The sequence below is a fragment of the Pipistrellus kuhlii genome, unplaced genomic scaffold (assembly GCF_014108245.1).
Source record: "Pipistrellus kuhlii isolate mPipKuh1 unplaced genomic scaffold, mPipKuh1.p scaffold_m20_p_12, whole genome shotgun sequence".
Taxonomy (NCBI): domain Eukaryota; kingdom Metazoa; phylum Chordata; class Mammalia; order Chiroptera; family Vespertilionidae; genus Pipistrellus; species Pipistrellus kuhlii.
Window position 1 is genome coordinate 18140472 of NW_023425427.1, and position 26121 is coordinate 18166592.

General features: G+C 46.8%; 1 protein-coding gene across 6 annotated transcripts in view; it reads left to right on the forward strand.

Moving 5' to 3' along the window:
* Window positions 1–23919, forward strand: part of FAM219A (family with sequence similarity 219 member A) — a 45056-nt gene extending 21137 nt beyond the window's left edge. Inside the window, exons 1-6 of one of the 6 annotated variants that reach the window (XM_036433534.2) lie at window positions 18369–18925; window positions 19152–19251; window positions 21964–22066; window positions 22308–22388; window positions 23032–23086; window positions 23612–23919. In XM_036433534.2, the coding sequence (XP_036289427.1) occupies window positions 18920–18925; window positions 19152–19251; window positions 21964–22066; window positions 22308–22388; window positions 23032–23086; window positions 23612–23770 (504 nt within the window). In that variant the 5' untranslated portion in view covers window positions 18369–18919 and the 3' untranslated portion in view covers window positions 23771–23919. Of the gene's footprint in view, window positions 1–18368; window positions 18926–19151; window positions 19252–21963; window positions 22067–22307; window positions 22389–23031; window positions 23087–23611 lie in introns of those variants that run through there. The other 5 variants (XM_036433536.2, XM_036433532.2, XM_036433535.2 and 2 more) reach the window with 5 other exon arrangements.
* The last annotated feature ends 2202 nt before the right edge of the window (window positions 23920–26121 follow it).

Below are 26121 nucleotides of genomic sequence, written 5' to 3' on the forward strand. Positions count from 1 at the left end.
ATGGATCCAGGGACACCACCCCCTTAATTCCTCTAGCCCCTGTCCCACCTTCCCTCACAAACAGCTAGTCTGACTGAGCTCTCTGTTGAGGTTACCATCATTCTGAAGGTGAAATAAGCTTTCAAAACAACCATATCAGCTCCTGAGGTGTGCTTAGCCAGGGCCTAACACCTTGATTATCTCAAAGCTGTAATATTCTGGGGATCAGTGTACATTCCTGATAACCTATAATTAAGTCACTACAAAAAATAAAAATAAAAAAAGATTCTGAGGGGAGTGGAACAAGGGAATGTGAAATGGGCCTTTGTCTTAGTGCCCCTGCACTGCCCTCTTCGATGTAAGAATGAGGAGTGTGAGGCAGGGGAAACTAAAGGGAAATGCTGAGTAAGTTTCAAGGCCTGAAGCTGCAACTTTGCATCACTGTACCTTTGGCCTGGCATCGGGAATACACTGGATTTAAAGACATCCTTTTTAGGGGAAGGACATTGAAAATAAGGTGGAAGGTGGTAGATGTAGCAAATAGAAGCAGAAATTAAACTGGTGAGTCTGGAGCCTCACAACCTGCCACCTCCACCCTAGCCATACACATGGTCCCTAGAGAGAGGAGAGTTAAATTACCACTGTAGAGGGGTTCTCCCCAATCCCCTCAAATCATCTAGAGGAGAAGTGTGTGTGCGGAGTCTGGAAGGGCAGATGAATCATAATCATTTACCAGGGATTTGATTTTCTAGTTGAAATTTCCTCCTCTACCTCCAGGCCTCTTCCATGGCTAAATGAATCGGAACCAGCAAATGAAATTACTATGCTCTCACTTTGATTGTCTGCCTGGTGAGTGAGGAGGAAGGTAAGTCTGCCTAAATTGAAGCTGAGTGAAAAAACTCAGGATCCCATCCCTGCCAAGCAGCCCAGCTCTGGGCCTTGTGCAAGGCTCTCTTCCATTGCTTTCTTAGCCTTTTAGAGGCTTGTGGATCCTTATTGAAGGCATCTCTGAGCCCAAAGATCATTTGACATGTCTTATACCTCAAAGAACTTTCTGGCCAAAGAAATGGGTGTTAAAGCAAAAGTGAAACTGCAGGCAGCCTCCCTCTCTTAGCACCAGCCAGTCATAGTGAGATAGGAAAGAGCCTGAAGGAGAAAAGAATATCTGGTGTTTCCTAAGCTATGAGTGGACCTATCAGAGTTTGAGTGGAAGGGCTAAGGTCGCCCCTACCCCTGACACTCCTGGAGATGGGAACATTAACAGTGTAGTAACTATCGATAATTTATTGGCGGAAAGATGCTAAGAGGATCTGGATCAGACTGTACCTCAACCTAGCTCCTCTCTTGCCTCTAGAAATAGTGTATTCCAGCTTCCAGGAGAGGCCCTTACTATGGAATCAAGCACAGGCTTTTTTATGTACAAGGAAGCCTGGAAAGGAGAGGGAGGGAGGGAGAGAGAGAGAGAGAGAGAGAAAGAGAGAGAGAGAGAGAGAGAGAGAGAGAACAGATGAGGACTGTCAGATTCCCAAGAGAGTTATTTGTGTTGGTTTTTGTTAAAGTAGAACAGGCCTAACCTGATCCATGGCTTGCTTTTGGCCTGTTCTCTCAGGGGCAAAAGTGCCCACCCCCTCCACATCCCCATGTTTGCCTTCCTTACAGCAGATGCTCTGCAGTCATTGTTTTATTAGGAGCAGTGATTATGTGACCACAAACCTTACTAAATTGAATACAATCCTGAGCATTCAAGAGAAGAAACATTTCAGGACTCAGGGGAGGGAACAGCTGGCTGGGAAGAAGGGCCCATGAATTCTAATCCCAGGACTGCCATCTGGCATTGACCTGGGACAACTCATTTACTTCCTGCCTGGAGGCTCTTTCTAGAATCTCAGTGTCTGAATAAAAACACTCTTGTGAGCTCAGAGAGTGAAATGATCTGTCTAGACTCTCAAAGTCAGTGCCGTTCACAGGCAAGACCAGAATACACAGGCCTACTCTCTAGCCTAGGGGTGTCGAACTCAATCAGAGAAGGGGCCAAAATCTAAAATCCAGCCTAAATTGCGGGCCAAATGGTTTACTGAACAGTCGTAAACTGTCATTGTGATGGAAACGCAGCGGAGTGCAGTGATGACAGCGCGGTGCAGGCCACATTGCAAGGCCTGGCGGGACGGATTTGGCCCGCGGGCCTTGTGTTTGACACATGTGCTCTAGCCAGAGGTTTGTTTACCGTTGAGGGAGGCTTCTTCTGTTTTCCTTTGCCATCACCTTACCCTTATGCCTGAACTCCCAAGGGCTTCCCTGCTTCATAAACATGGTTGGACATCCCACACTGTCAAAAAGCCCTTTGAACAAAGGATCGGAGCAGCCCTATTTCTCTATCCCTCCCAAAGATTTCCTGATAATTTACTAGTAGCTTCCAAGTTGGCTGCCCACTCCTCTAATATCCAACAATGAGTTAGGCCTCACTCATATAAAGGCCCAAGAAGGAGCCCATATCTGATCTGCAAGCAAAATCAGAGCTTGGCCTTTGAGTCACAGAGAAAGCTCTGTCTGCTCCGCTGTTGATTAGTCCTGAGAAGAAGTTTTCCTGGGGTTGAGCTGCTGCTTTGGCCAGGGACCTTAAGTACGAGTGAGTGAAGGTTTTGAGGACTCCTACTTTGGCTGTTCTCCAAAATAATTTCCTGGAAGGTAATCTTTCAGCCCCTAGCCAGAGGCTTACATAGATGAAGTGGCACTACCAGAAGTAAGTACACAATGCAACATCTATCTGGGACACCATCAGACAAGCCCCGGCGCAGCCTGGCAGGTGACTGGCCTTTCACCACCTCTCTGTTACAGGAATATCATTGCTGTGGCTACAAAGTGGAAGGAAATCTGTTTATCTAAGATTATGGCCCCTCATTCTCTATGCTAAGTACTGGGGGATACAGTAGATAAAGGCATGGTCCCTACCTTTATGAAGATTTATCCTATATAATACAGAGGTATATTCAAATTAACCCTCATGCCCTCACGAGATAGCTACCTACAACCAGGCCGGCAGAGGGGTTAGTGAGGAACGACCAAACAATTGAACAGCAGGCTGTGTGGGGTGACCAGGTTGGCAGAGGGTGACCAGGCCAGCAGGATTGGGCAGTTGGGGGCGACCAGGTGGGCGGGGGGGGGGGGGATAGTTAGGGGTGATCAGGCCAGCAAGCAGAGGCAGTGAGGGGCTAGCAGGCTAACAGGAAGGGGCAGTTAGGGGCAGCCAGGCAGGCAGGCAGGTAAGCAATTAGGAGCCAGCAGTCCAGGAGTGTGAGAGGGATGTCCGTGCTGATTTAGGGATCAGTCCTAAACCAACTCGGACCTAAACCGGCAGTCGGACATCCCCCAAGGGGTCCCAAATTGGAGAGGGTACAGGCTGGGCTGAGGGGACCCCCCATGCACGAATTTCATGCACTGGGTCTCTAGTTAAATAATTATACAAGTAATCATTTAAGTAAAATTTGATACATGTATGAAATAAATGTATGGGAGGGAGGGATTGTGAGTAGTATATTATAAAGAGGCCTGTTCTCTGTTACAGGAATTGATGGGAAACCTCTTTTAAGGGGTGATGTGTCACCCAAGGCCTGAAGATGAGTAAGATCTAGCCATGAGGTGGGAAGGTAATCTACCAGAAGCAAAGAAGATTGTATACAAAGTATACTGCGGTGGGGAAGAGTGCAGGAGATGAGGTTGAGGAAACAGAGGGGAAGGCAAGTGACTACTTCTTTGCCACCATTCTTAGCTTAGTTTGAATGACTCCTTCAAAAACAGAGCTAGTTGAGACTCACTTAAAATGCCATGGCCTGCCCTTGGGGGAGGCTGGTGCTTGTTCTGTCTCCATAGCACAGGGGACTCTCACAGGAATGCTCACGAGACACTTCTACCCCCCCCCCCCCGGGGTTCACACAAATGGAGTGGTCCTCACCTGGCAGCACAGCTCAGAGGAGGGAGGAGGGAGGAGGCAAGAAAGACCAGGCACTTATTTTCCCTACAATCCTCTCTGTGTGTTTTTCCATTGCTTTGAACTGTTTATTAATACATGACATAAACCACTTCCCTATTTAAATGGTTCCGCTGGGAATTTCAAACCATCATGCCCCTCCTGAGGTAGATAAAAAATGTCAGCTTTCAAGATTTTATACTTGGATTTCAGAAACTAAATTACATTACTGCGTCCGGTGAGACGGCGCCATTGCCTGTTCCTATCTGCATGCTCCAGGCATTGAGTCCGATAACATCAGTGTGTCGAAGCAGCTCGATCCAGACAATCTGCAGCTGGCTGGAGCCAGGCCAGGGAGGGGTGGGGGTGGCAAAATTGTTTCAGAATCCAGAGCAGCCAGGGGTTGACTATACTGGGATCCATGGATTTTCAGGTTCTTTTTCCATAGACCATCAGTTCCCTCCTGTCTGTAGAGAAAGAACTGGTCTAAGTCCTACCTAGATGAACAAGGAGTTGAAAATTACTCTCCTAAACACTGGAATAAGATAAAATCACTGAGGATCCAATGCTCAGGTGAGAGACTGGAGGTATTAGGAGGGGAAAGTGGAAGTCATCATGTGGACAAGGCAGGTTTCTACTTCCTGTGAAATTAGGTGTTCATATAAAAGCCAAAATATGGACCATGCCTGGAAATGGTTATTCTGTGCTTCTTTGAAGCCCAGATGTGAGGCCTTGTAACTAACCTTCTGACTGCTACAAGGCTGTGGAGTGAAGAGAAAGCATTGTTCCCCTGCCAGGAAAGCCACGAATTTTTGAAGTTTTTTTTTTTAATTGTAACCGAGATTTAACCCTGCAGAATGAGTGAGCATCCTATCACAGCAACATTTAAAAAATAAAATAAAATAAATGAGCTTATTTCTAATACATCAAATAGCATAAAACTTTCATTCAACTCCGGCAGCATTTTCAGACCTATTTCTGTAAATAGCCAAATACAGTCTCTCCATCTCCAAAACGTGTTTTCAAAAAGCAGTAAGCCCCCAAGGTCAAGATTTTGGGAGCAGTCAGTTTGACCTCGTTGAGGTTTCCAGTCCTAATGCAAACCTGGCTTTAATATTACCTCAGCGTCCTGCCTGCTCACCTGTAGGTTCTAGTGTTTGGATGCAGGAGACTAAAGAACTAGGATCCACCCCAACTTTAACTGCATGGTTCTTAACTTTTCTCACAATGGAGTAGTGTAGTTACTGACTCCGTTACTATACCTGAGGGATGGATTCATATGAAGTCAAGTGTTTCTTCAGTTTTACTTTGTTTTCACAGAAAAAATATTATTGAAGGTTTTTAAAGTGAGAAATCATAATCATCACATAATCATAAACACTTGGAGTATAGGTTCCCAGGTTGAACCTCTGCTGGAAATTCATAGTTGGTGGAACAGGTATTCAGGGTTCTAGAAAAATCTCAATGCAGCCTGCTCTACTCTGTTCTGGATTCCCAGGCTGCTCCTGCTAGGTCTGTGTAGGCCTCCTGCCCCAAGAATTAGAAGCCCAGGGTCTTTGCTGCTTTTTGCCATTGTCTGGGGTGATGACCCAAGGCTTTGTCAGGGGACTGTGATGCGGCCAGAAATTGGGGAGATTACTCAACCTCTCTTCTTGCTGTTACTTCAAGGTTGGCCAGGCCCAGCCCACCCTTGCCTATATATATAATTGATTTCAGAGAGGAAGGGAGAGGGAGAGAGAGATAGAAACATCAATGACGAGAAAGAATCATTGATTGGCTGCCTCCTGCACGCTCCCTATTGGGGATTGAGCTCACAACCTGGGCATGTGCCCTTGACCAGAATTGAACCTGGGATCCTTCAGTCCACAGGCCAATGCTCTATCCACTGAGCCAAACCAGCTAGGGCTTGCCCACACTTCTTAAGAAATAGCACACCTGCCATGATCTCTGGGCCATGGCTGGACTTATCTACTGAATGGCTTCTCTCTGTGGGGAGTCCCAAGCCTCCCAACGATCAGACCCATAACTCTTAAGAACAAAATAAAAGTCTTGCTGAGACCTCAGCAAACAGGAGAACAGTGTGTCTTGAGTTCTCTTACTTGATGTATTCAAACATCTGGTCCTTCTCTGCTGGTTCTTTCCCCTTTGCCCACCATCCTCTAGTTTCTCCCATCATGTAAGTGCTCCTCCAAGAGTTCTTTCTTCTGACCCTTCCTATCTATAGACATACACATATTCCTGCGAAAACAAAATCATTAGAACTTGCTCTTATGTCTGTTTCTCTCTCTTGTTAGGTGGCATCACAGTTCTCCCAGTCACTCAAGCCAGGAGGAAACCTGGGAGTCATCTTTGCTGGGTTTTTACCCTCAAACCCAGATCTAATCAGCCACTGAGGCCTGGCAGTGTGACTTCCTCTTTTTCCAAGTCCACTGACTCTGACTTTTTAAAAACTTTTATCACCTCTTGCAATGCCTCTTATCTGGTCTCCTGTCTACAGTGTAATCATTCCTTCCCATTCTCTCCTCATGGCCCTCAGAGTGATCTGTCTATAAAAAACTGACAATGAAAAAATATCTGAAAATCCTTCAATAGCTCCCCATTATTCCCAGTTAAAGTCCAAAGCCTCAAACATGACTTATAAAACTCTTCATGATATTAAGTCTTCCTCCTGTTCTAGTCTCCTCACCTTGCCACTTTCACCCCTACCATTCCAGCAAAATTGAGCTACCGGTATTCCTTTTGCCTGCTATATAGTCATGCATAGCTTCCTCACTTCTTTATTTCATTTTTACTCCCTATTTCTTTCTTCTTCATCTGGTTCACTTTTACCTGCTGGTTCACTTTTACCTTCTAGCATCCTTCATTCTTTGAAGAAGTCTTCCCAAATTTCCCAGGGGAGGATAGGTGTTTCTGCCCTGTGTACTTACAACACTTTATACAAAGCTGTGTCCTAGCACTTGGCATATTATTAAAATTATCTGCTTATTCATTTGCCCTACTCACTGGTCTATGAGCTCTTCATGGTCAGAGATAATATTACCTTTGTATCCACACCACCTATTATAGTGCCTAAAATATAAGTGCCCCTGAAATGTGAGACCAGAACTGAATTTTGGTGGCTGAGACTTTTTATCTCCTTTTCTTATACTGCGCGCTCTCTCTCTCTCTCTCTCTCTCTCTCTCTCTCTCTCTCTCTCTCTCTCTCTCTCTCTCTCTCTCTCTCTCGCCTTCTTGAGTTATTGACTACTTCAATGGCTTCAATATTTCCTTCCTATGGAGAATTCATTGAGCAGAAAGTTGGTGAACAGAAAGCATCATGTTATTTTCTAAAGAGAAGCTCTATGTGTGTGTTGAACACTGAAGACATAATTAGACTAGTAGCCTTCAAGTACCTGCTTTATACAAAACAGCAGTTCTATAGTTGTGTAGTTCTGATATGCTGTTAAGCTCATGACTTTATCTGATGTCTCTGAGGAGGGTACAAGAAATGAACAAATTAGATTCAAATCCTAGTGTTACTACCTTCAAGGTGTGACTTTGAAATTATTACTTTATACAACCTGGTTATTCACTTTTAAAATGTGGATGATATATACCTTACTTAGTCTTTTAGGAGGATTGAATGAGAAATTATATATAAAGCACCCAGCACCATAGCTGTACATTTAGCAGGTATTCAAGCAATGTTATCTAAATGATTTGATATCGATAAATTCTAGAAGAACCGCAGTGGGGCTAAGTTGTTTTGAACTACTCCCTGGGCCCAGCCAGAGCTCCAAGCAGAGCTGCCTCTCCAGCATTTGCTTTGGGTGGTCTCCCTATTTCCTCGCCTACCAAACCATGTCCTCTTTTCACAATAAGGATATAACCAAATTAAGGTTGGGGAGGAGGTGTCTTAAGGGGCTTGTCTGGGATGGTGTGGTTGAAGAGGCTGGCCTAGAGCCCTGCCATTCAAAGTGTGGTCCCTGTGCTGAGAGCATTGGTATCACCCGGGAGCTCCTATAAAATGCAGACACTCAGGCTCCACCCCAAACTTACCAAATGAGAATCTGCATTTAAACAATATCCTAAGGTGACTTGAATGCACATTAATGTTTATAAAGCACTATCCTAAAGATACATAGAAAGGCTTAGCAGGTGCAAAGTGATGCAGGCTGTGCAGGTGTGTCAGAGCTGTCTAGAAGGGAAGGCAGCACAGGTGGGGAGGACCTGGGTAGGGATGTAGTCAGAACAAAGGCGGTATTCCTCAAAGATGTGGGCTGCTGAGTGGTAGGGGAGCTTTTTGGATGGGTGTTGATTATTGGTTGTTCCAGTATTATTAAAATTATCTGCTTATAATTCCCTTCCTATGGATTCCTCAGGAATGAGGTTGTACCCTTGAGTTAGCCAGTCAGTGTAACTGCACCAGACAGAAAGTGACAGGTGGGCAGGGACAGACTCTCTATCACCCTGAGTCAGGGACCCCAGGACCATCTAGCTTAACAGATGAGTATGCTTGGAGAGGTGCATAGCTCCATGGCTAAAAACTTGCCTTGAGCTTGTGCTAGGCTAGAATCTCCCTTCCCCTTACTGTTCCCCCACCAACTGGCTACTCCTGTCTCTCCTGCCCACCCTCCCCTTCCCCCGCCTTTCACACACACACAAACTCACCAACTGACCTCTTGGTTAACCTTCTCCAACCTCCTTTACTTGTGGACTGAGCTTCCAGGGGCTCTTTGCATTGACTTCCCTGCTAAGCAAAGCAGGCCCTGGTGACAGTGATTGCTGGCCCTAGGCTTAGCTGGATGCAGTGAGAATTTGTTTCAACAAAGCCACACATCTGTCTGTTAAACACTGTAGGACTGAATCTCTATTTGCCTTCCCAATAAAAACACTTCCCCAGCCGAAACCGGTTTGGCTCAGTGGATAGAGCATCGGTCTGCAGACTGAAAGGTCCCAGGTTCGATTCCGGTCAAGGGCATGTACGTTGGTTGCAGGCACATCCCCAGTAAGTGATGTGTAGGAAGCAGCCGGTCGATGTTTCTCTCATCGACGTTTCTAGCTCTCTATCCCCCTCCCTTCCTCTCTGTGAAAAATCAATAAAATATATTTTAAAAAAAACAAAAAAGCACCACTTCCCCAGCCACCCACCTAGAGCCTCTTAACCCTCCTCTGTGGGAGGCTTGTTTGTGTATCCCAGCGGTAAAGGAAAGCCCCTGCTGTACTCAGCCCACCCTTGTGGCAGAGAAGGGGTTGTAGCAGCAGCAGCAACTAAAAGTAGCAAAAATAGCCGGGACCGGTTTGGCTCAATGGATAGAGCGTCGGCTTGGGGACTGAAGGGACCCGGGTTCGATTCCGGTCAAGGGCATGTACCTTGGTTGCGGGCATATACCCGGTGGGGGGTGTGCAGGAGGCAGCTGATCAATGACTCTCTCTCATCGATGTTTCTAACTCTCTATCTCCCTCCCTTCCTCTCTGTATAAAATCAATAAAAAATATATTTAAAAAATAAATAAATAAAATAAATAAATAAAAGTAGCAAAAATAGAGTCTGAGCCCCAGAGCTGAGCCAGTCATTGCTCTAAATCCTCTTGCCAAAGTACCCAGTTACCTAAGGCCCAGAATTCTGGTTTAGCCAGGCTCCTGCCCAGGCCAGACCACCCTTCATGCATTCCTGCCTCTCACGCTCCTTTCTCCACCTTAAATATGCTAGTTTGTATGCTTATCATCTCCCATATTTATTCTGAAGTCTTTTTTGCAAGAATCAGGTCTTGATGTTTTTCTCTCCCCAAAATACATTGTGCCCTGCCTGTCCCTTATTGGTGTTCATGAATATCAAGCTTCTTTTTAACATGTGGCAAGCTCACCAATGTTTAATTATTGGGATGATAAAAAGGAAGAATAGGAAGCTGCTCTGGCCAGAGAACTGAACTTTAGAGCTGTCTTTGTGAGCAAAAAGTGGGGCTTGCCAGGCATAATGGAGGCGAGAAAGTTAGAACAGGCTGAAAGGGAGAGGTAAGGCAGGAGCAGGAAATGCCACAGGGAGAAGCTGTTCAATACCAGTCCTCCAAGTCACAGGCTTCCCTCAAGCCACAGCCACTACACTGGGTATTCCTGAATTGAAGTATTTGCCCTATATCCCAAACGAAGGCTTCCTGGTTATAGGGATTCCCTGTGTGTGGGAACAGGAATGCATAGCAGAACATCAATCTAGGAAAGCAGTCCTACCCATGAAGAAGGCAGAACAGGATTCTAAATCTCCTTCTTTACAACTCACTGGTATCTTGTCTCCCCGTTTCAAAAATGAATCAAGTTCTTTGACATCCTAGTACTAGCTTCATATATTTGATTATCCTGTGTTTCTGAATAGTTGTTTGTTTTTTTCAAAAATAAATAATGGGAAAGGGAGTAGGAGCTGATGCTCCCACTGGAATAACTCCAGAGCAGTGTGGCTAATTATCCATGCCAAGTCTGAAAGCAAGGGAGGCTCACTCTGTGAAGTTTGCCTCCTGGCTCTTCAGTTACAGCTCCTATGGCTGACATGCTGGCATGGGCCAAGTACTAGCTGAAGCACAGTAACCAGCTACTAGGCAGTACTGGTGCTCCAGTTAGAGCCATTCCCAAGCCTCAGTGCAGCGAAGTCTTCCTGCCTTTTGTTTTTAATCGGTAGCCTCCAGTCAGGAGAATTTTGTCTTTGAAAGAAGATTCCCCAGAGGGAACCAGGTAGTAAAGATTGGGGCAGAGCGCTCTTGGAAAATGATGGGTAGATATGATAACCTGAAATTCCCTGACACAGAGTGAAAAGTAAAATATTAAAAACCAGCTATAGCTCTCAGACATGACTCAATGCATTATAAATGGGAATAATCCTTTGGGAAAGCAGTTTGGCAATGTGTATCAAGAATCTTAAAAATGCTCATGTTTTTTACTTAGTAATTTTACTTGATGTGGGAAATGATCCTAAATTCAAATACATATGGATTTCAGTGTATATAAAATTCAAATATATATGGATCTCTTTTTTAAAATATATTTTATTGATTTTTTTTAACAGAAAGGAAGAGAGAGGGATAGAGAGTTAGAAACATTGATGAGAGAAAAACATCAATCAGCTGCCTCCTGCACACTCCCTATTGGGTATGTGCCCGCAACCAAGCTGCATGCCTTTAACTACAGAGTAATAGCTGTCATTGTCCAAATGATTTTCATGTTGAGGTGTGGAGGTCTGAACATATGGGAATTCCTTAGAGGCTGAATGAACAGCCATCTTCAGGAAAGTAAAGAAGTCTAACCAATGCCTAATTGCTACTGGATATTCTTGGACACGAGATTAAGGTTCTGCCCAACCATGGACATTGGACATAAAGGCATTGTATATCTCTCTAAAATAGGGGTGTCGAACTCAATCAGAGAAGGGGCCAAAATCTAAAATCCAGCCTAAATTGCGGGCCGAATGGTTTACTGAACAGTCATAAACTGTCATTGTGATGGAAACGCAGCAGAGTGCAGTGACGACAGCGCGGTGCGGGCCACATTGCAAGGCCTGGCGGGACGGATTTGGCCCGCGGGCCTTGTGTTTGACACATGTGCTCTAAAACATGTTTTCTAAACATGCTTATTCCATCCACTGCCAAAAGATATTTTGAGAGAGTGACAATATCCTAAACAAGGAAACCACAGCCCCAGGACGTTTCTGAGCTGACCTCTGGACAAACTGTGACAGAAACAGAGTCAGTCTTTGATGCCAACATCAGGCTGTGCTCACCTGTCAAAGAGTGGTCTGAGTTCCTGGTCTTACCTGCTTTTCTGGTTCCTTATCAGCACTATCTGCCTTGCTGGCCCTGGTTATGCTCTAAGTCTATCCTACTTCCTGGTTATGCCCAGGGGAACTGAACAGGCTATAGACATGACTCTATTCTAGAAGTAGCCTTCCAGCATTTCACAACTCAGAACTGCCTCTGCTCCTAAAACTAGAGGAAATGTCATGTGTGTTCAGCAAAGAAAGGTTACATTATGTTTGTATAATTGCTATGCCTCTTCATACCTCATTTTAAATCCGTTTCAGTTTCTGTCACCCTGAGAATTAGTGCTTGGAGGCTAGGACAGAGGTTGCCTTTCCTGTGGGAACACTAAAATCAAGTCATGTCTCTACCCTGAATCATTCATGGTCACTCCACAAAACAAAGGCAGAATTGTTCAGCACCACGGAGAGCATCTTTCATCCTGTCGAAGATCAAGGGTGGGTGAAAGATGAGAATTTGTAGCTGGGAACCCAGCCAGTCTGATCTTCCATTCCTGGCCAGCCACCAAGTATCTCCCTCTTTTCCATCCCTGTGGTATTCAACTCCTTCCTTTACCTAACGAGGCTTTTAGGAATGAATGCCCTTAACCTACCTCCCATCTTTCCGCCTCCATATTATCTGCACACACACACGCACACACCCCATCTTCACCTCCCTTCCATTTCAATGAGGAGCCTTTCTCCTCTGACCCATCTCCTCTTGTTCTTGTTCTATCTCCTCTTGACTCTTCAAAGATCATTTCTCATCAAACACCTTTTATACCCAGCTTCTTTCCCCTCAGCCCAGCACAGTGGTGTTCAGTAGCTGCGAAGTAATCCTTCAACTCCAAAGCCTCCTCTGGTTGTTATTCATTCTCATTTCTTCACTCCTCAGTCTGGTTGAAAGAATAGCCTGTGTTCCATTTTCTACTTTTTTATCTCCCATTTCCTCGTAAATCCCCTGTAATCTGGACTCTGTTTCTACCCTTTAATTAAAACTGTGCTTGCTGAGGCCATCTATGACTTTCTGAATATTGTCTTTATCTTATAGATCCATCTGTTTATTTGACACTGCTGATTTCTTCCACCTTGAAACTCTACTTAAATGGTTTCCTAGCTATTTTTCCACACCTCATCTTTCTGCTTCTACTCAGTCTCCTTCTTCCACTCATTCCCTAAAGTTGGATATGCCCCAGAGTCCCATCCTTAATTTTTGTCTTTAATCACTGTCCTCAGTCTCTCTGAGGTGGCTTATTCTCCTTTGTGGCTTCCATCACCAGCAGCCCATATCCCTTTCCTGAGATCCCAAACTTCAAATGCTACTGACTAACAATATCTTCTGATGTCCAAAAGACACTTTTTTAAAAAAATCCTCACCTGAGGTTATGTTTTTTAAATTGAATTGAGAGAGAGAAATAGTGAGAGGGAGATAGAGAGGGAGAGCAAAAGACACTTTAGAAATCAGCATGTCCCAGCCCTGTTTGAAAGAGCATCAGCCTGTGGACCAAAGGGCCCTGGCATGTCTCTCAGTTGCACACTCAATCCTAGCCCTGGTTGGGGGCATGTTTGAAGGCAACCAATCACTGTGTCTCTATCACATTGATGTCTCACTCTCTCTTTGTCTCTGTCTCCCTTCCACCCTTTCTAAAAATCAATGGAAAAATAGTGCAGCCCGTGTGGCTCAGGGGTTGAGCATGAACCTATGAACCAGGAGATTACACGGTTCGATTTCCAGTCAGGGCATATGCCCTGGTTGTGAGCTTGATCCCTAGTGTGGGGCATGTGGGAGGTGGCAGCCAATCAATGTTTCTCTCTCATCATTGATGTTTTTCTCTCTCCCTCTCCCTTCCTCTCGGAAATAGGTAGGTAGGTAGGTAGGTAGGTAGGTAGGTAGATAGATAGATAGATAGATAGATAGATAGATAGATAGATAGGAAAATATCCTTAGGTGAGGATAACTAAAAAATATACATATATATATTTTTAAAACTCAGCATGTCCCAAACTGAACTCATCTGATTTCTTCTGGCAGAGTAGCTATGCCTTCCCCTTCATTGTCTGTCTTATTAATTAGTATCCCTTTCCCAATTACTCCAGGCAGAAAACTAGGAATGTATAGACTCCTCTTTCTACATTTTATCTTGAAAGCCCACCAATTTTACCCTCCTTATCATCCTCTTTCCTGTCCTTTTATCTTCTGCTTCTGCTCAGTGCAAGTCCCTGCCATCTTTTGTTAGCCCTGTTGCAATAGTTTCTTAATTATCCTTACTTCCAGTCTCATTCCCCTGCCATCCATCTTCTGTGTGGCTATCAGCAGATCCTTCGACATCTCAAATCTGATCATGTTACTCTCTTGCTTAAGGCTTTGTTGGTTTCCCATTATCTTCTAAGTAAAGAACAAAGTCAAGGCCCATCTTCCACTTCCATCTGAGCCCTCCTGACACCATGACTTTATTTCCTGCCACTTTTCATCATACCTCTAGGTTTCACTATAACAAACTGCCTTTCCTATGAATACGCAATGTTAGTTCTATGCCTCAGAGCCGTTGCAGATGTTTCCTGACTGTCCTTTCTCCTTCCTCTTCAGCTAACTGCTGAGCTGATGTTTTGAGAACTATTGAAGTGGCTTCCTCTGTGAAGTTTTTCTCTGATTACCCTCTTTGTTACTTTCTTCTACTTTTCTATGGCTTCAGTTGCCTTTATTGATAATTACTGGGAGCTCCTTAAGAATGGGCCTATTTTCCATTTATCTTTATGGGCACCCGGGCCTGCCATTGTTAAATAAGTGAGAGACGACTGCAGGATAGTGGAGTAAGGAAAGAAAGGAGTCGGAATGCCCCCTTGGTTAGACCCCTCCTCACCCTGTGGGGAAAACACCTTTTCCACAGCTACCTTCCCACATAAGCCAGCCCCCAACCTATGTGGTGCCTGTGGTGCCAGGGCTACGGTGTGGGTAAGTCACTCCCAGGGCACACTGTCCGGGATTGTGTGGGCCAGCACACATGGAGTGCTCAGTGTGTACTATACTGAGTGCTATTCTAAGTGGTTGCATATATTAATTCGTGTTAGCTTCACAAGAACCTTTGGCAATGGCATTGGAATTAGGACCATTTTATTTGTTTATTTATTTATTTATTTATTTATAATATGTTTTATTGATTTTTTAGAGAGAGGAAGAGAGAGGGATAGAGAGTTAGAAACATCAATGAGAGAGAAACATCGATCAGCTGCCTCCTGCACACTTCCTACTGGGGATGTGCCCTTGACCGGAATCGAACCTGGGATCCTTGAGTCCGCAGGCCGACGCTCTATCCACTGAGCCAAAACGGCTAGAGCAGGACCATTTTAAAGATGAGGAAATTGACACCAAGGTCACATAGCTAATACATGGAGGAGCTGGGACTTATAAAAAAAAATGGGTTAAGTTGATATTTGTTGAAGCTAAGGATAGTTAACTGGAATCTCACTATTCAGTATTGTTTTCTCTACTTTTGTGTAAGTTTAATAAATTTCTATAATAAAACATTTTTTTAAAACTAGATTAGATTAAATCAGTGGGTTTTAACCTTTTTTTTTTTTTTTTAAAGGAACAGAACCCTTTCTGCAACCAAAATCCTGTGGAAAGGCCGATATGTAAATGAAATAAAAGTAGATCTACTCTGGTTTAAGAGAAGCCAGACCACCTCCTATTGGTCCCTTCTTGCACTCAGCCCTTCCCAGGGCACAGGGTTAGGGAACATAATTTAATGAAAATTACTGGACTAAGTCTAAGAATTCTTCTGGCACTTTTGCCTTCCTGTAGTTATATTGGCTCTGCACTGGCCATTAGCCTATATATATCCTGTTCCAGAAACAGTAAGACAGGGCTATTAATCATTTCTATAGTCGGTGGAGAATTTGAAAGGTTGCAGAAACATGGGTTGCTATTAGGGATGAATTTCAATGTCTGTCTCTGCTGAGTGTTTATTAATAATCTTGCTAATCCCCACTCTGGTTCCCGGATCTAACTCCTGTCAGATGTCCTTGGGGACATTTTAAATTCTCCCTGACTTCTTGGAGCCAGATGCTTCCTTCTGCCTGGGTTCCTCTCTGATACTTATATTCATGAATATTTCACATTTAATCTCCCTGATTATATTTCCATGTGATGATCATAGTGCATTGGCCACATCTCTCAGGAAAGACATACAGGAAGCCCACAGAAAGGCTTGAGTTTGCAGGCACGGTGCCCAAGATCTTTGTTTTTGCCACTCAGATGGCCTTCCATCATGGACAGTGACAGGGAGATGCTGCCTGGTGTGTTTTTCATGTGACCTCTTGGTCTGGGGCTTTGCACCCTGGCTCATGATCTAAAGGGACTGGCATTTTCACTCAGGGATCAAATGGCACCAGGACCCACCCAGTGTCCTCAAGGACCACATGTGGGTCCCTGAGACCAAAGTTGCTCAATAGCTTCCCAGCCCCCAGTCCGGCCTCATTCCTTCCTGCAATGTTATCATTGCTGCCAAGTACCTCCAGCCTGAGAGAAGAAACTGATGAACTCATCTGTACTGGGGAGGAAAACATTAGCCCCAGATGCACAAAGGTTTGTGTTTTAAAAGTCAGCCCAGGGAAACGAGAGTGAGGCTTAACACTCTCCTGGGATGGATGGGGTGCAGGGTTATGGAGAGGGTGCATGGTTGGAGGGCTATAGGTTTAGAAGTCACCAGTGTAAACATGTTAATCCAAACTGCAGGCGATATCAGGGTTCCCCAGAGAGAGCAGAGGACTGAGGGCAGGACCCTGCAGAGGAAGCAAAGGACAGTGGATGAGAGAGAAATGAGTGCCCTGAAAGCCAGTGAAGGAAACTACTTCCAAATGGATGTGGTATGTGTGACATGTGACAAACGCTACAGAAAAAGGAATGTGACTAGGAAAGTGTAAATGTGCCAATGCTCCCCTGGTCGGGTCCCACAGGTACCTTTGAGAAGCCTCCTCAGGTTGCTTTGGGAGTGAGCCCTTCCTGTCAGGGAAAAGGGAAAGCCTGAAGGGAAAGCCAGAGCCCAAACTGTCAGGTCTCCATGTTTCCTACCCGTAGCCCCTGCCAGGCTGTTTTGCTGCAGAGAGGCATGTAAGGGCCATGAGAGGCCTGCTCCTCCAAGGCTTCAGGGAACGGGTGCTGTCGGGAAAAAGTCTCCCAAGGAGGAGCTGAGCCAGGGAGGCAGAGGATGAAGGATCGGGAAGGTTTGTGGCAATGGGAAGTTGGTTGAGATGCAGACACTACAGCACACAACCTTTCCAGCACAGAGCCTCCTGCCGGGTCCACCTCAACCACAGCTAAGGGTTGGCAGTCAGAGCAGAGGACAGAAGCCCAGGTTCTGCCCTCAGGAACTTGCTAACACAGCCCACCCAGGGCTTTGTGCTTTAGGTGTCTTGAATGAATACAAATAAGGTCAGGATTTCCTTCCCAAATATTCTAGACTTTTCCCTTTCCCCTTGGTGACAAGCATGTTTTCTTTTCCACTACCTCATTCTAAAGGGAACAGAAGCTACCATAATAAGTATACTAGGTATACTGGTTAATAATGAAGATTTTCTCAAAGATGGAGTTACACATATGTTGATATATGCGATTTGATATATATGCTATTTGGTTGTATTGACAACAAGCTTCAAAACTTTATATGTCAAATTTTCTGAAGGTGTAAACATCATAGATATTTTTACACTTAAAAATGTCGAATTTTGTGCCAAAAAAAAGAGCATTTGTGGGAAGTTTTAATTCATTACTTTATTTTGAAGAAAAATGCTGCTACAAGTTATCATATATTGTACTTCGGGAAGCTTATGGTGAACATGCCCCATGCTCCATCTCAAGATACTTGTGAACGTTAGTTTAAAATCTTTAAAAGTAATGATTTCAATGTGAAAGACAAAAAACATCCAGGTCAGCTGAAAAAGTTTGAAGACCAACAATTACAAGCAGTATCAGATGAAGATGAGTGTCAAACTCAAAAACAACTTACAAGAAGATTAAACATTGCTCAGCAAACTATTTCCAATCATTTACAAGCAGTGGGAAAGATTTTAAAGGAAGGAAAATGGGTGCCACATCAACTGAACAAAAGACAAATGGAAAACCGAAAGTCATCAGTAAAATGTTGCTTCAACAGCACGAAAGAAAGTCTTTTTTGCATCGAATTGTGACTTGCGATGAAAAGTGGATTTATTTTGAGAATCCTGTATGCACAAAATCATGGGTTGATCCAGGTTAACCATCAACAACAACTGCAAGGCCAAATTGCTTTGAGAAGAAGACAATGCTCTGTGTTTGGTGGGATCAGGAAGGTGTGGTGTATTATGAGCTTCTAAAACCAGGTGAAACCATTAATACTGATCTCTATTAACAACAAATAATCAATTTGAACTCTATTGAAAAAAATTCGCATTATTAACCGGTACACTAGTATATCCTTCCTTTGCTGAGTCACCAGTAGCCACTCAGATCTCTGGGCCTGACACTGTGGGGCCATCCTGCAGCATTCTACCTGCCTCTGACTGCTCTCTGCATCCCCAGAGGCAGACCAGGCACAGCCTTGGATCCACTCTGCAGTCCTCAGATTCTGTAGTTCTAGGCAGATACGTTGGATGGCAGTACTCATGTCCACAGGTCATCAGTTTCTCATGGAGAACGTGAATGACTCCTTCCACCTGACTGAGGCAGGGTGGGCCAGGCACCTGGCTCTTGTAGCAGGGGTTTGTGGTGTGTTGGAGGGAAGAGTGAGGCTAGATTAATGAGCAAGCAACTCGGGACTAACTCACCACCAGCTGATTTGTCAGTATTTGTCTTCTCACCTACCATACACAGCCAACCTTTTAGCTTTCGAGAAGACATTTTTAGGACTCATCTGTGAAACAGAGAAGTCCTCATGAGAACTCTTTTTTGTATGGCCTGGTTGGCCAGTCAGTTCTCTGGATCCTGTGAAGGGGCCTGTCCAGTGCTGGAGGCAATGGGTGGGGGCGGGGAGAAGAAGGCCTGTCTTAGGGAGGAGCTACTCTGACCTTAATGCAGACTTACTCACAGGAACCTAGAAAGACCTTTCCAAACAAGTACACGGGAAGGACCCTGGTGTGCAAGCAACTAGTATGGGAGCTTAGAGAAGGAGATCCTGTGGGTTTCAAGAATTGCGGTGGGCTTTCTACAGGAGGCCAGATTACCCAGGACTTTGAACGTAGACATGCAGGTGAGTGTAAGTGAAGCCGGGATCCTTGGCTCTTTTACCCAGTTCAGGATCTTCCTCTCAAGATGGACGGGTCTCTTCTCCCTCCCTGAATCTCTTTCCTGCTGTCAGGGGCAGATGCCCTCCGAGGTCCAGGGGGCAGATGGGAAGGGCAACTTCAGGGCTGAGATCAGCAGCCTCCTGTGTTCACTTCCTTAAACTCCCTGTCTCTCTGCTTTCTCCCTGCCAGGACCCAGCCGCCGCCTCCATCTCAGACGGAGACTGTGATGCCCGGGAGGGTGAGTCAGTAGCCATGAATTACAAACCATCCCCGCTCCAAGTAAAGCTGGGTGAGTGGGTCTGGGGGGTGAGAGAGATGCGGGGAATGGACGAGGTGCTCTGGGCTGGGTCTGCAGCATGGTGCCACACATGAAACCTAGGGCCAAATGGTTCCAAGACTCAAGCCACCAAGTCACTGTCACTGCCAGGTACCTTATTTCTTGCAAAGCAAAGAGGGACGTTACAGTTCTCTGCAGGACCCACAACTCTGGGAGGCATCTCCAAGATGGCTCCAGATATTCCAGGGGAGAGCTGCAGGGATAGAGGCATGGCAGTAGGTGGGTGGCAGTAGCTATGTCTGAGGGGTAGAAAGAATGAGGATTCCAAAGCCTAGAAGCTGAGCCCCTCACCCGATTCCATCCTCAGCCCATCTGGACATCTCAGAGCCTAGTGGGCTCCAGTTTGGGGGAGCTTTTTCTCAGCGTTTTTTAGTAAACTCAAGTATCTCTCCCCCTTTCCAGGGTCACCTTTCCCCCTTGGGGTTTTTCTCATGTCCATTCTGGAGTCAGTTGATGCCACAGGCTGCTCTTTGAAGTCACTTGGATCCCAGCCACTGCCCATAGCTCCAGCAGCTGCTGTTCTCACTTCACCCTAGGCCGAACACTGCCCCTCTCTCCTCAGGGACCAAGGCTGCTTCCTATAACAGACTTTTATTTTTTAAAAATTGGTTTGTTAAGAGAAATTACAACACAGTACATCCAGGAGAGTTTACAATTAAATGCAGGTAATCACTAGCCTTCAGAACTCCTCTGCCATTCCTTTCTCCTCAGGCTCCAGCTGCCCACCCCTCAGCAGTCCTAAGAGCCTAAACTTCCAATCCTAAACCTTCTCCCACCGCAGCTGCCAGGACTCCCTTTTCATGGAATTCTGCTCTTTAATTTTTTTTTTTTAAGTTGTGTGTCTTTTACCTTGCTTTTCTCCTTCCAGACCACAGCTAGAGAACCCCCAGGCTGTTTTTCTAAACAAGAGAGCAGTTCTCTCAGCGGAATTTGTTCCTCTTCAAAGATATCAGACTCAAAGTACAGCGAGTTTTGTGTATTGTTGTTTAATTTAACAATACAAGTGTTCTAACAAGTATAACTTCTTTTAATCATTCTAAGTTTTTGTTTCTTACTTTTAATATATATACTTTTATTAATTTCAGAGAGGAAGAGAGAGAGAGAGAGAAACATTAATAATGAAAGAGAATCACGCCCCCCACTGGGGATGGAATATGCTCTCACTGGGAATTCAACCATGACTTCCTGGTTCATAAGTCGATACTTAACCACTGAGCCACACCCATTAGGCTGTCTTTTAGTTTTTGTTATTTAACATAACTGGTTCCATATTGTACCCATTTTCTGAAACTTCTTTTGTTTTTGTATTCCACTTAATGTCTTGGAGCTTCTTCCAATGTCAGTATATAGAGAATGAGTTCATTCTTTTAAGTAGTTGCATAGTAGACTGTAGTTTGGTTTTGCCAGTTTATTCTTTGAATTTTTTTTTAATTTCAAACATGCTTTTAAAATAACAACTTTTTCCTTTTCCGTTACATTACCACCAAACTCCTCATTAAAATTCAAAACCTTGCCCAGTAGCACTCAGGGGAAAAATCACCATCACCACCTCCAGGAATTTTAAGGCAAATTGCACCCCCTAGAGGCTTGGAGTGGTAATGGTAGCTGCTGCCTGCTGAAAAGAGGCTGGGGAAAAACTGAAGGAGTCAGATGAGCGGTGGCAAAGTAAAGAGGGTCAGCCACTTGGCCATGAGAGAGTCAGACACATGACAGTCAGAGGAGGTTCCAGAGTCACAGTTGCTAGAGACGCCCACCCATTCTTTCCCCTAGCATCCCTCTCCACCCAACAGTCCCTTTCCCAGCATCTAAGCTTTTCTTGGGGTGAGTAGGAAGGGGTACACAGGCCCCTTCCAGGCCCCGGCAGATTGCTGTTCCTGGTAACAGTGCCACACACACCAGACAGTAGGTCACCTGGTGGCCAGTCCCATGAATCTGGTGGGCTCTGGAGCCTCAGAGAACTCAAGAGGCTAGAGGAGAGCAGAGTATAGCCAGAGGGGCTCCTCCAGCCTCTTGCCCCTTCGCCTGCCAGCCCCATTCTGCCCCTCCTATTCCATAACACTTGGTGGCTCCTCTTCCTTCCACATTAATCCCAAGCCCTGCTATCTGGAATTCAAAGTCATGCCCTGAGCACAGGTCCTGGGATTGGTGACACAGATGTTGTTAATAAACAAATGACTGAATAAATGTATCTTTTTCAACCTGTCCTCCATCTTCACCCTCCATCCCATCCAGATCCACACTTCCTATGCTCACTTCTACTGTAAATGCATTTTTTGTGTACATTATCCCTCCTTCCTAGCATGCCCTGCTCTCTCCAGTTCTAGATGTCGTCTGTAGGAAGCCCTGACAGCCCCAGCCTTCTGCTCTGTCTCTCCCTCTCTAGCCTTTCTCTGGCATCGAGGACACACTAACTGCTCCACATGGGAGTACAGCTCCTGGAAGACAGGGGTCAGCTTTCCCCGATTGCCCCTCACTATCTGCCTCAGGTTGTGCAGGGCCAAGTAAAGTCTTCACTGAGCAGCAGAGCCTGGAATTAGGATCCCTGCCACAGTGCTTGCAGAAGCAAAGCGTTTCCCAATGGACGCCCAGCCTAGGCTGCCCTGAGCAGTAAGGTAGGGTGGCCCTGGGGGCAGGACACAGCTTCCTTCCCATATTCCCCTGCAGAGAAGCAACGGGAGCTGGCCCGGAAGGGCTCCCTGAAGAACGGAAGTATGGGTAGCCCTGTACTCCAGCAACCCAAGAAGAACACTGTCATGGCCCGGACAAGGTAGACACCCCCCACACACACACCCCACCTGGTCCCTGCCAGTCAGCATCTGTCCCGATGTTGGTCCTGAGCCTTTCCCTCTTCCCTCCTTCCTCAGGCCAAGCTCCTCTCTGAGAGCAGAGAATCTCAGCAGAATCCACGGGGGAGGGGGAGGGGAAGTGGTGGGGCAGGGCCCAACACAGTTCCTCACCAAGCTTGTGTGTTCCCGTTGCCAATCCAATCCCCCCATTTCTCCACCCAGGCTGGTCGTTCCCAATAAAGGCTATTCCTCGCTTGACCAGAGCCCAGACGAGAAGCCACTGGTAGCCCTTGACACTGACAGGTGTGTACAGGGGTGTTGGGGCAGCTGGGCAAGCCACAGGAGCCTGTGAGCACACAGGTGGACTGGACAGGCCACACCTGCCAGAGTGTCAGAATTGAGATATCCCTCAGACAGCCAGGAACTCTCCGAGGATGAAGCCCCCAGGGACTGGAATGTTTTACCTGGAGGTGGGGAAGAGTAGAGAGAGGGAAATGGGACTGGTACAATCTATTGCTATTCTGGGACAGCTGACCCAATGGCTGCCCTGAGAATGGGCACTGATTCAATGCTTAACACCCTGCCCCTGCGAGGGAGCAGCCCTGCTGCTGGGAGCACACCTGGCTAGACCTGGACTTTGGGAAAACTCAACAAGCCAGGGCGATTTGAGCCCAGATAAAAAGGGGAAGGGCTGGGGGGAAAGGAATAGCCTCTCCACTCAGAAAGAGGGTAAGGGTGGCAATTTATTTAGAAAGCTGGGGCTAGGGAACTTGTCTTCGAACTGCATTTGTACAGCAAGCAGTTTTCATTTAGATTGTGCTGTTTATTTGGAAGTGTGGGAGAAGGGTGGGGTATTGACTGGTGGGGGTTAGGGAGGCAGTGCAGGGAGTTTTCTATTTAATTTCTATTTAATCACTTCCCTCTGTCTCCTTTTCTCCGTGGCCAGCGATGATGACTTTGACATGTCCAGATATTCCTCTTCTGGTTACTCCTCTGCTGAGGTGAGGCCCTAGACACACCCCTCTGAGCAGGGATGGGCCAATGCCAAATCACACCTGAGGGGTGCTATGGGCAAAGCTAGGCTGAGCCGCTGTGGGGTGGGTCCTAAAGGGGGCAGAGCTGAATAAAGGTGAGGCTGTTAGACCTTGGCCTCAATTTAAGGGGTCCTGAGATTAGGGGTGGGACTTGAACCAAGGGTTGTTACTTAAATAGAATGCAATGAGAAAAACAGACCACACCTTATGGGATGTGCCTCAAGTAGGAGCAGGACCCTAATAGAGACAGGGCCCGAGGTGGGAAGTTACCTGTAGAATGGGCGGGGGGAGAGGGGGGTCCTGTCATGGGACAGAGCCTCATAAGGAACTGCCTGTAAAGAAAGTGAGGCCAGAACTGAATTGGGGGTGAAGCCAGGGGTTTCTGGAGAGACCTGGGATGGGACAGATCTGGGGAAGGCCTGGGGATGTGGTCAGGCTGTGGGTGGTGCCCCTGGGTCCTTGGAGCCTGACCTCCCTCCCCTTTGTCTACAGCAGATCAACCAAGATTTGAACATCCAGCTGCTGAAGGATGGCTACCGGTTAGATGAGATCCCCGACGACGAAGACCTGGACCTCATTCCCCCCAAGTCCGTGAACCCCACTTGCATGTGCTGCCAGGCCACGTCCTCCACTGCCTGCCACATTCAGTAGTGGGTGGGGCCGCCGCAGCCAACGGAGCCGGGCCGCCGGGGTCCAGGTCTGACAGGGCAGGGGCGGACCCCTCCCCAGCTCTCCTGCCAGCCCCCCGGCCCCGCGTCCCCTACAGCCGCCAACCTCGTAACAGTCATTGCTTCCTCCTATGGTAGGACGTGTACCTCTGTGTGTTCATGGAGCCGGAGAAACCAAGCCCGGGTCTCTCTCTATCCCAGAGACTGAGGCGGGGAAGGGGCTGTTTGTTCAGTCACTCGGGGGACTTTGCCCAGCACCTTTTTGCTCTCCCCGAAGCTACGGTCCAGTGGGAGAGTGGGGGACTGGACAGCAGGGAGGCCAACAGTAATGAGTGGGAGGGACCACAAAGCCAGGGGCTTGGCCCCACCCCATGAAGCCATGAACCCCAGCCCAGAAAGGAAAGGGACCTTGAGGTAGAAAGGCCCAGTGGAGTGGAGGCAAGGCCTGGTACCTGGGAGCCCCTCCAGCAGCCCCTGTTGGCCACGTACCCATTTGCATTTCTCCCCTCATCTCCAGATGGGAAGCCTGGCAAAGCTGCCCAGTGAAATATTGTCCCCTACTTATCGGATCACTGCCTATTTCCTCCTCTTTGTCCCATTCACCCCCTCCCTCCTTCCTTTCTTCCTTCCTTCCTTCCTTCCTTCCTTCCTTCCTTGTTCTCTGAGTTGAGGGTAAGAGGTCTTAGAGACAGGCTAGAGTTTGAGATGGCTGGGATGATATGATCTGTCCTCCCCTGCCCTTAACCAATGTATTTCTCTGCCAACCCCTACACACACACACACACACACACACACACACACACACACACACACAAACACACAAATGCTTCTGTTCATTGGTCTCTGTCCCAGGCTAGAAGCAGGAGATAACACTAGCCTCGAATGCCCCATTCCCATCTCACTCCAGCCCAAGATCCTCTGAACGACATCTCACTGTGCTCTGGTCTATGCCCCCACAAACCCCATATCCAGGCCAGGGTTGTGCTCTCCATCTTCCATGCTGCCACCTCACAGCCCATTCCCTGGGAGGCGGAGCTGGAAGAGGGAGAGGGAATGAGAGAATAAGGCTGCTAGCTTAGGGAGGGCAGCAGCTCAAATTCTTTTTCCCAGTAAGAACCTTCAAGGGAGCAAGCTGAGGAGAATACTATGGCTGCCTGTGTATGGTAGGGAGAGCTTGGTAGGATATGTGTGTGCATGTGTGCCTGAGGCTGTCAGGGTGGGTGTCTGTCTCTATGTGAGCCTGTCTCTTTAGACGGTGAGGAAGTGACTGTGTGTTCAGCTTTACGGTGTGAGAGGCCTTTCAGCAGTGCGGTGGACTGAGAGCCCTGGACTGGGACGCACAGCCTGTTCTGGCCCCAGCTCTGGCACTGTCCCGGTGGTCTTCCACAAGCCACTCTGTTCCCTGGGCTTCAGCTGTCAAATGAGCAGCGTCTGCAAGTTCTGAAGACACTTCTTCATAGGAATGTCTGTGAAGGTGTATAGGGAGGTCTGTGTGTGTCTTTGAGTACACACAGGAGGCTTCCTGAGTTGTATGTCTGTATGAAAAGGAGAAAGGGAAGTTCCTATGGGACCTGTGTATATTTGAATGCATGCAGATCTATTTGGGAACATGTGTGTGTGTGTGTGTGTGTGTGTGTGTGTCTATGAATGTGTATGTGTGTGAGTATATGTTGTGTATGTGAGTATATGGGCTGTCTGTGAGTCAGAATGTGTGTATTGCTGTCTCTGCTGCTGTTGCTGGGGTGGGGGAGACGCCAGAGAAGCTGATGATGAAAGTCAAGGTCCTCCCCTGGGACTGGGCAATATAGACCTGCCCCGTGTAAAGAAAAATGAAAGCACAGTTAGCCTAAGACTGCTCTGGTCTATGCCCCACAAACCCCATATCCCAGGGCCAGGCTGTGTGCTCTCCAGTCTTCCACGCTGCCACCTCGCAGCCCATTCCCTGGGAGGCGGAGCTGGAGGAGGGAGAGGGAATGAGAGAATAAGGCTGCTAACTGAGGAAGGGCAGCAGCTCTCCCTGTACTGCACCCAGGGGCTGCCAGCTCCCACGAGCTAAGGTGAAGCGCTCCAACCCCCAACCTACCCCTACCTCCTCTGGTAACAGGGGCCCTTGTTAGCTGATGAGAAAATGCCAAAGGGAGCAAGGACAGAGACCGAACCTTCAGGGCCCACAAGGCCCATACCAGCCCGCAAACATACCCATTTCTCCTGCCAAGGTCAGGTTCCCACACCCTGTCATCTGGACCCAGAGCCAACCCTCCCACTACTGTCACCGCCAACCTGGGCTTCTCGACTCCCTCTTCGAGAACGTGGGTACTTCCTCTTTTCCAAGCA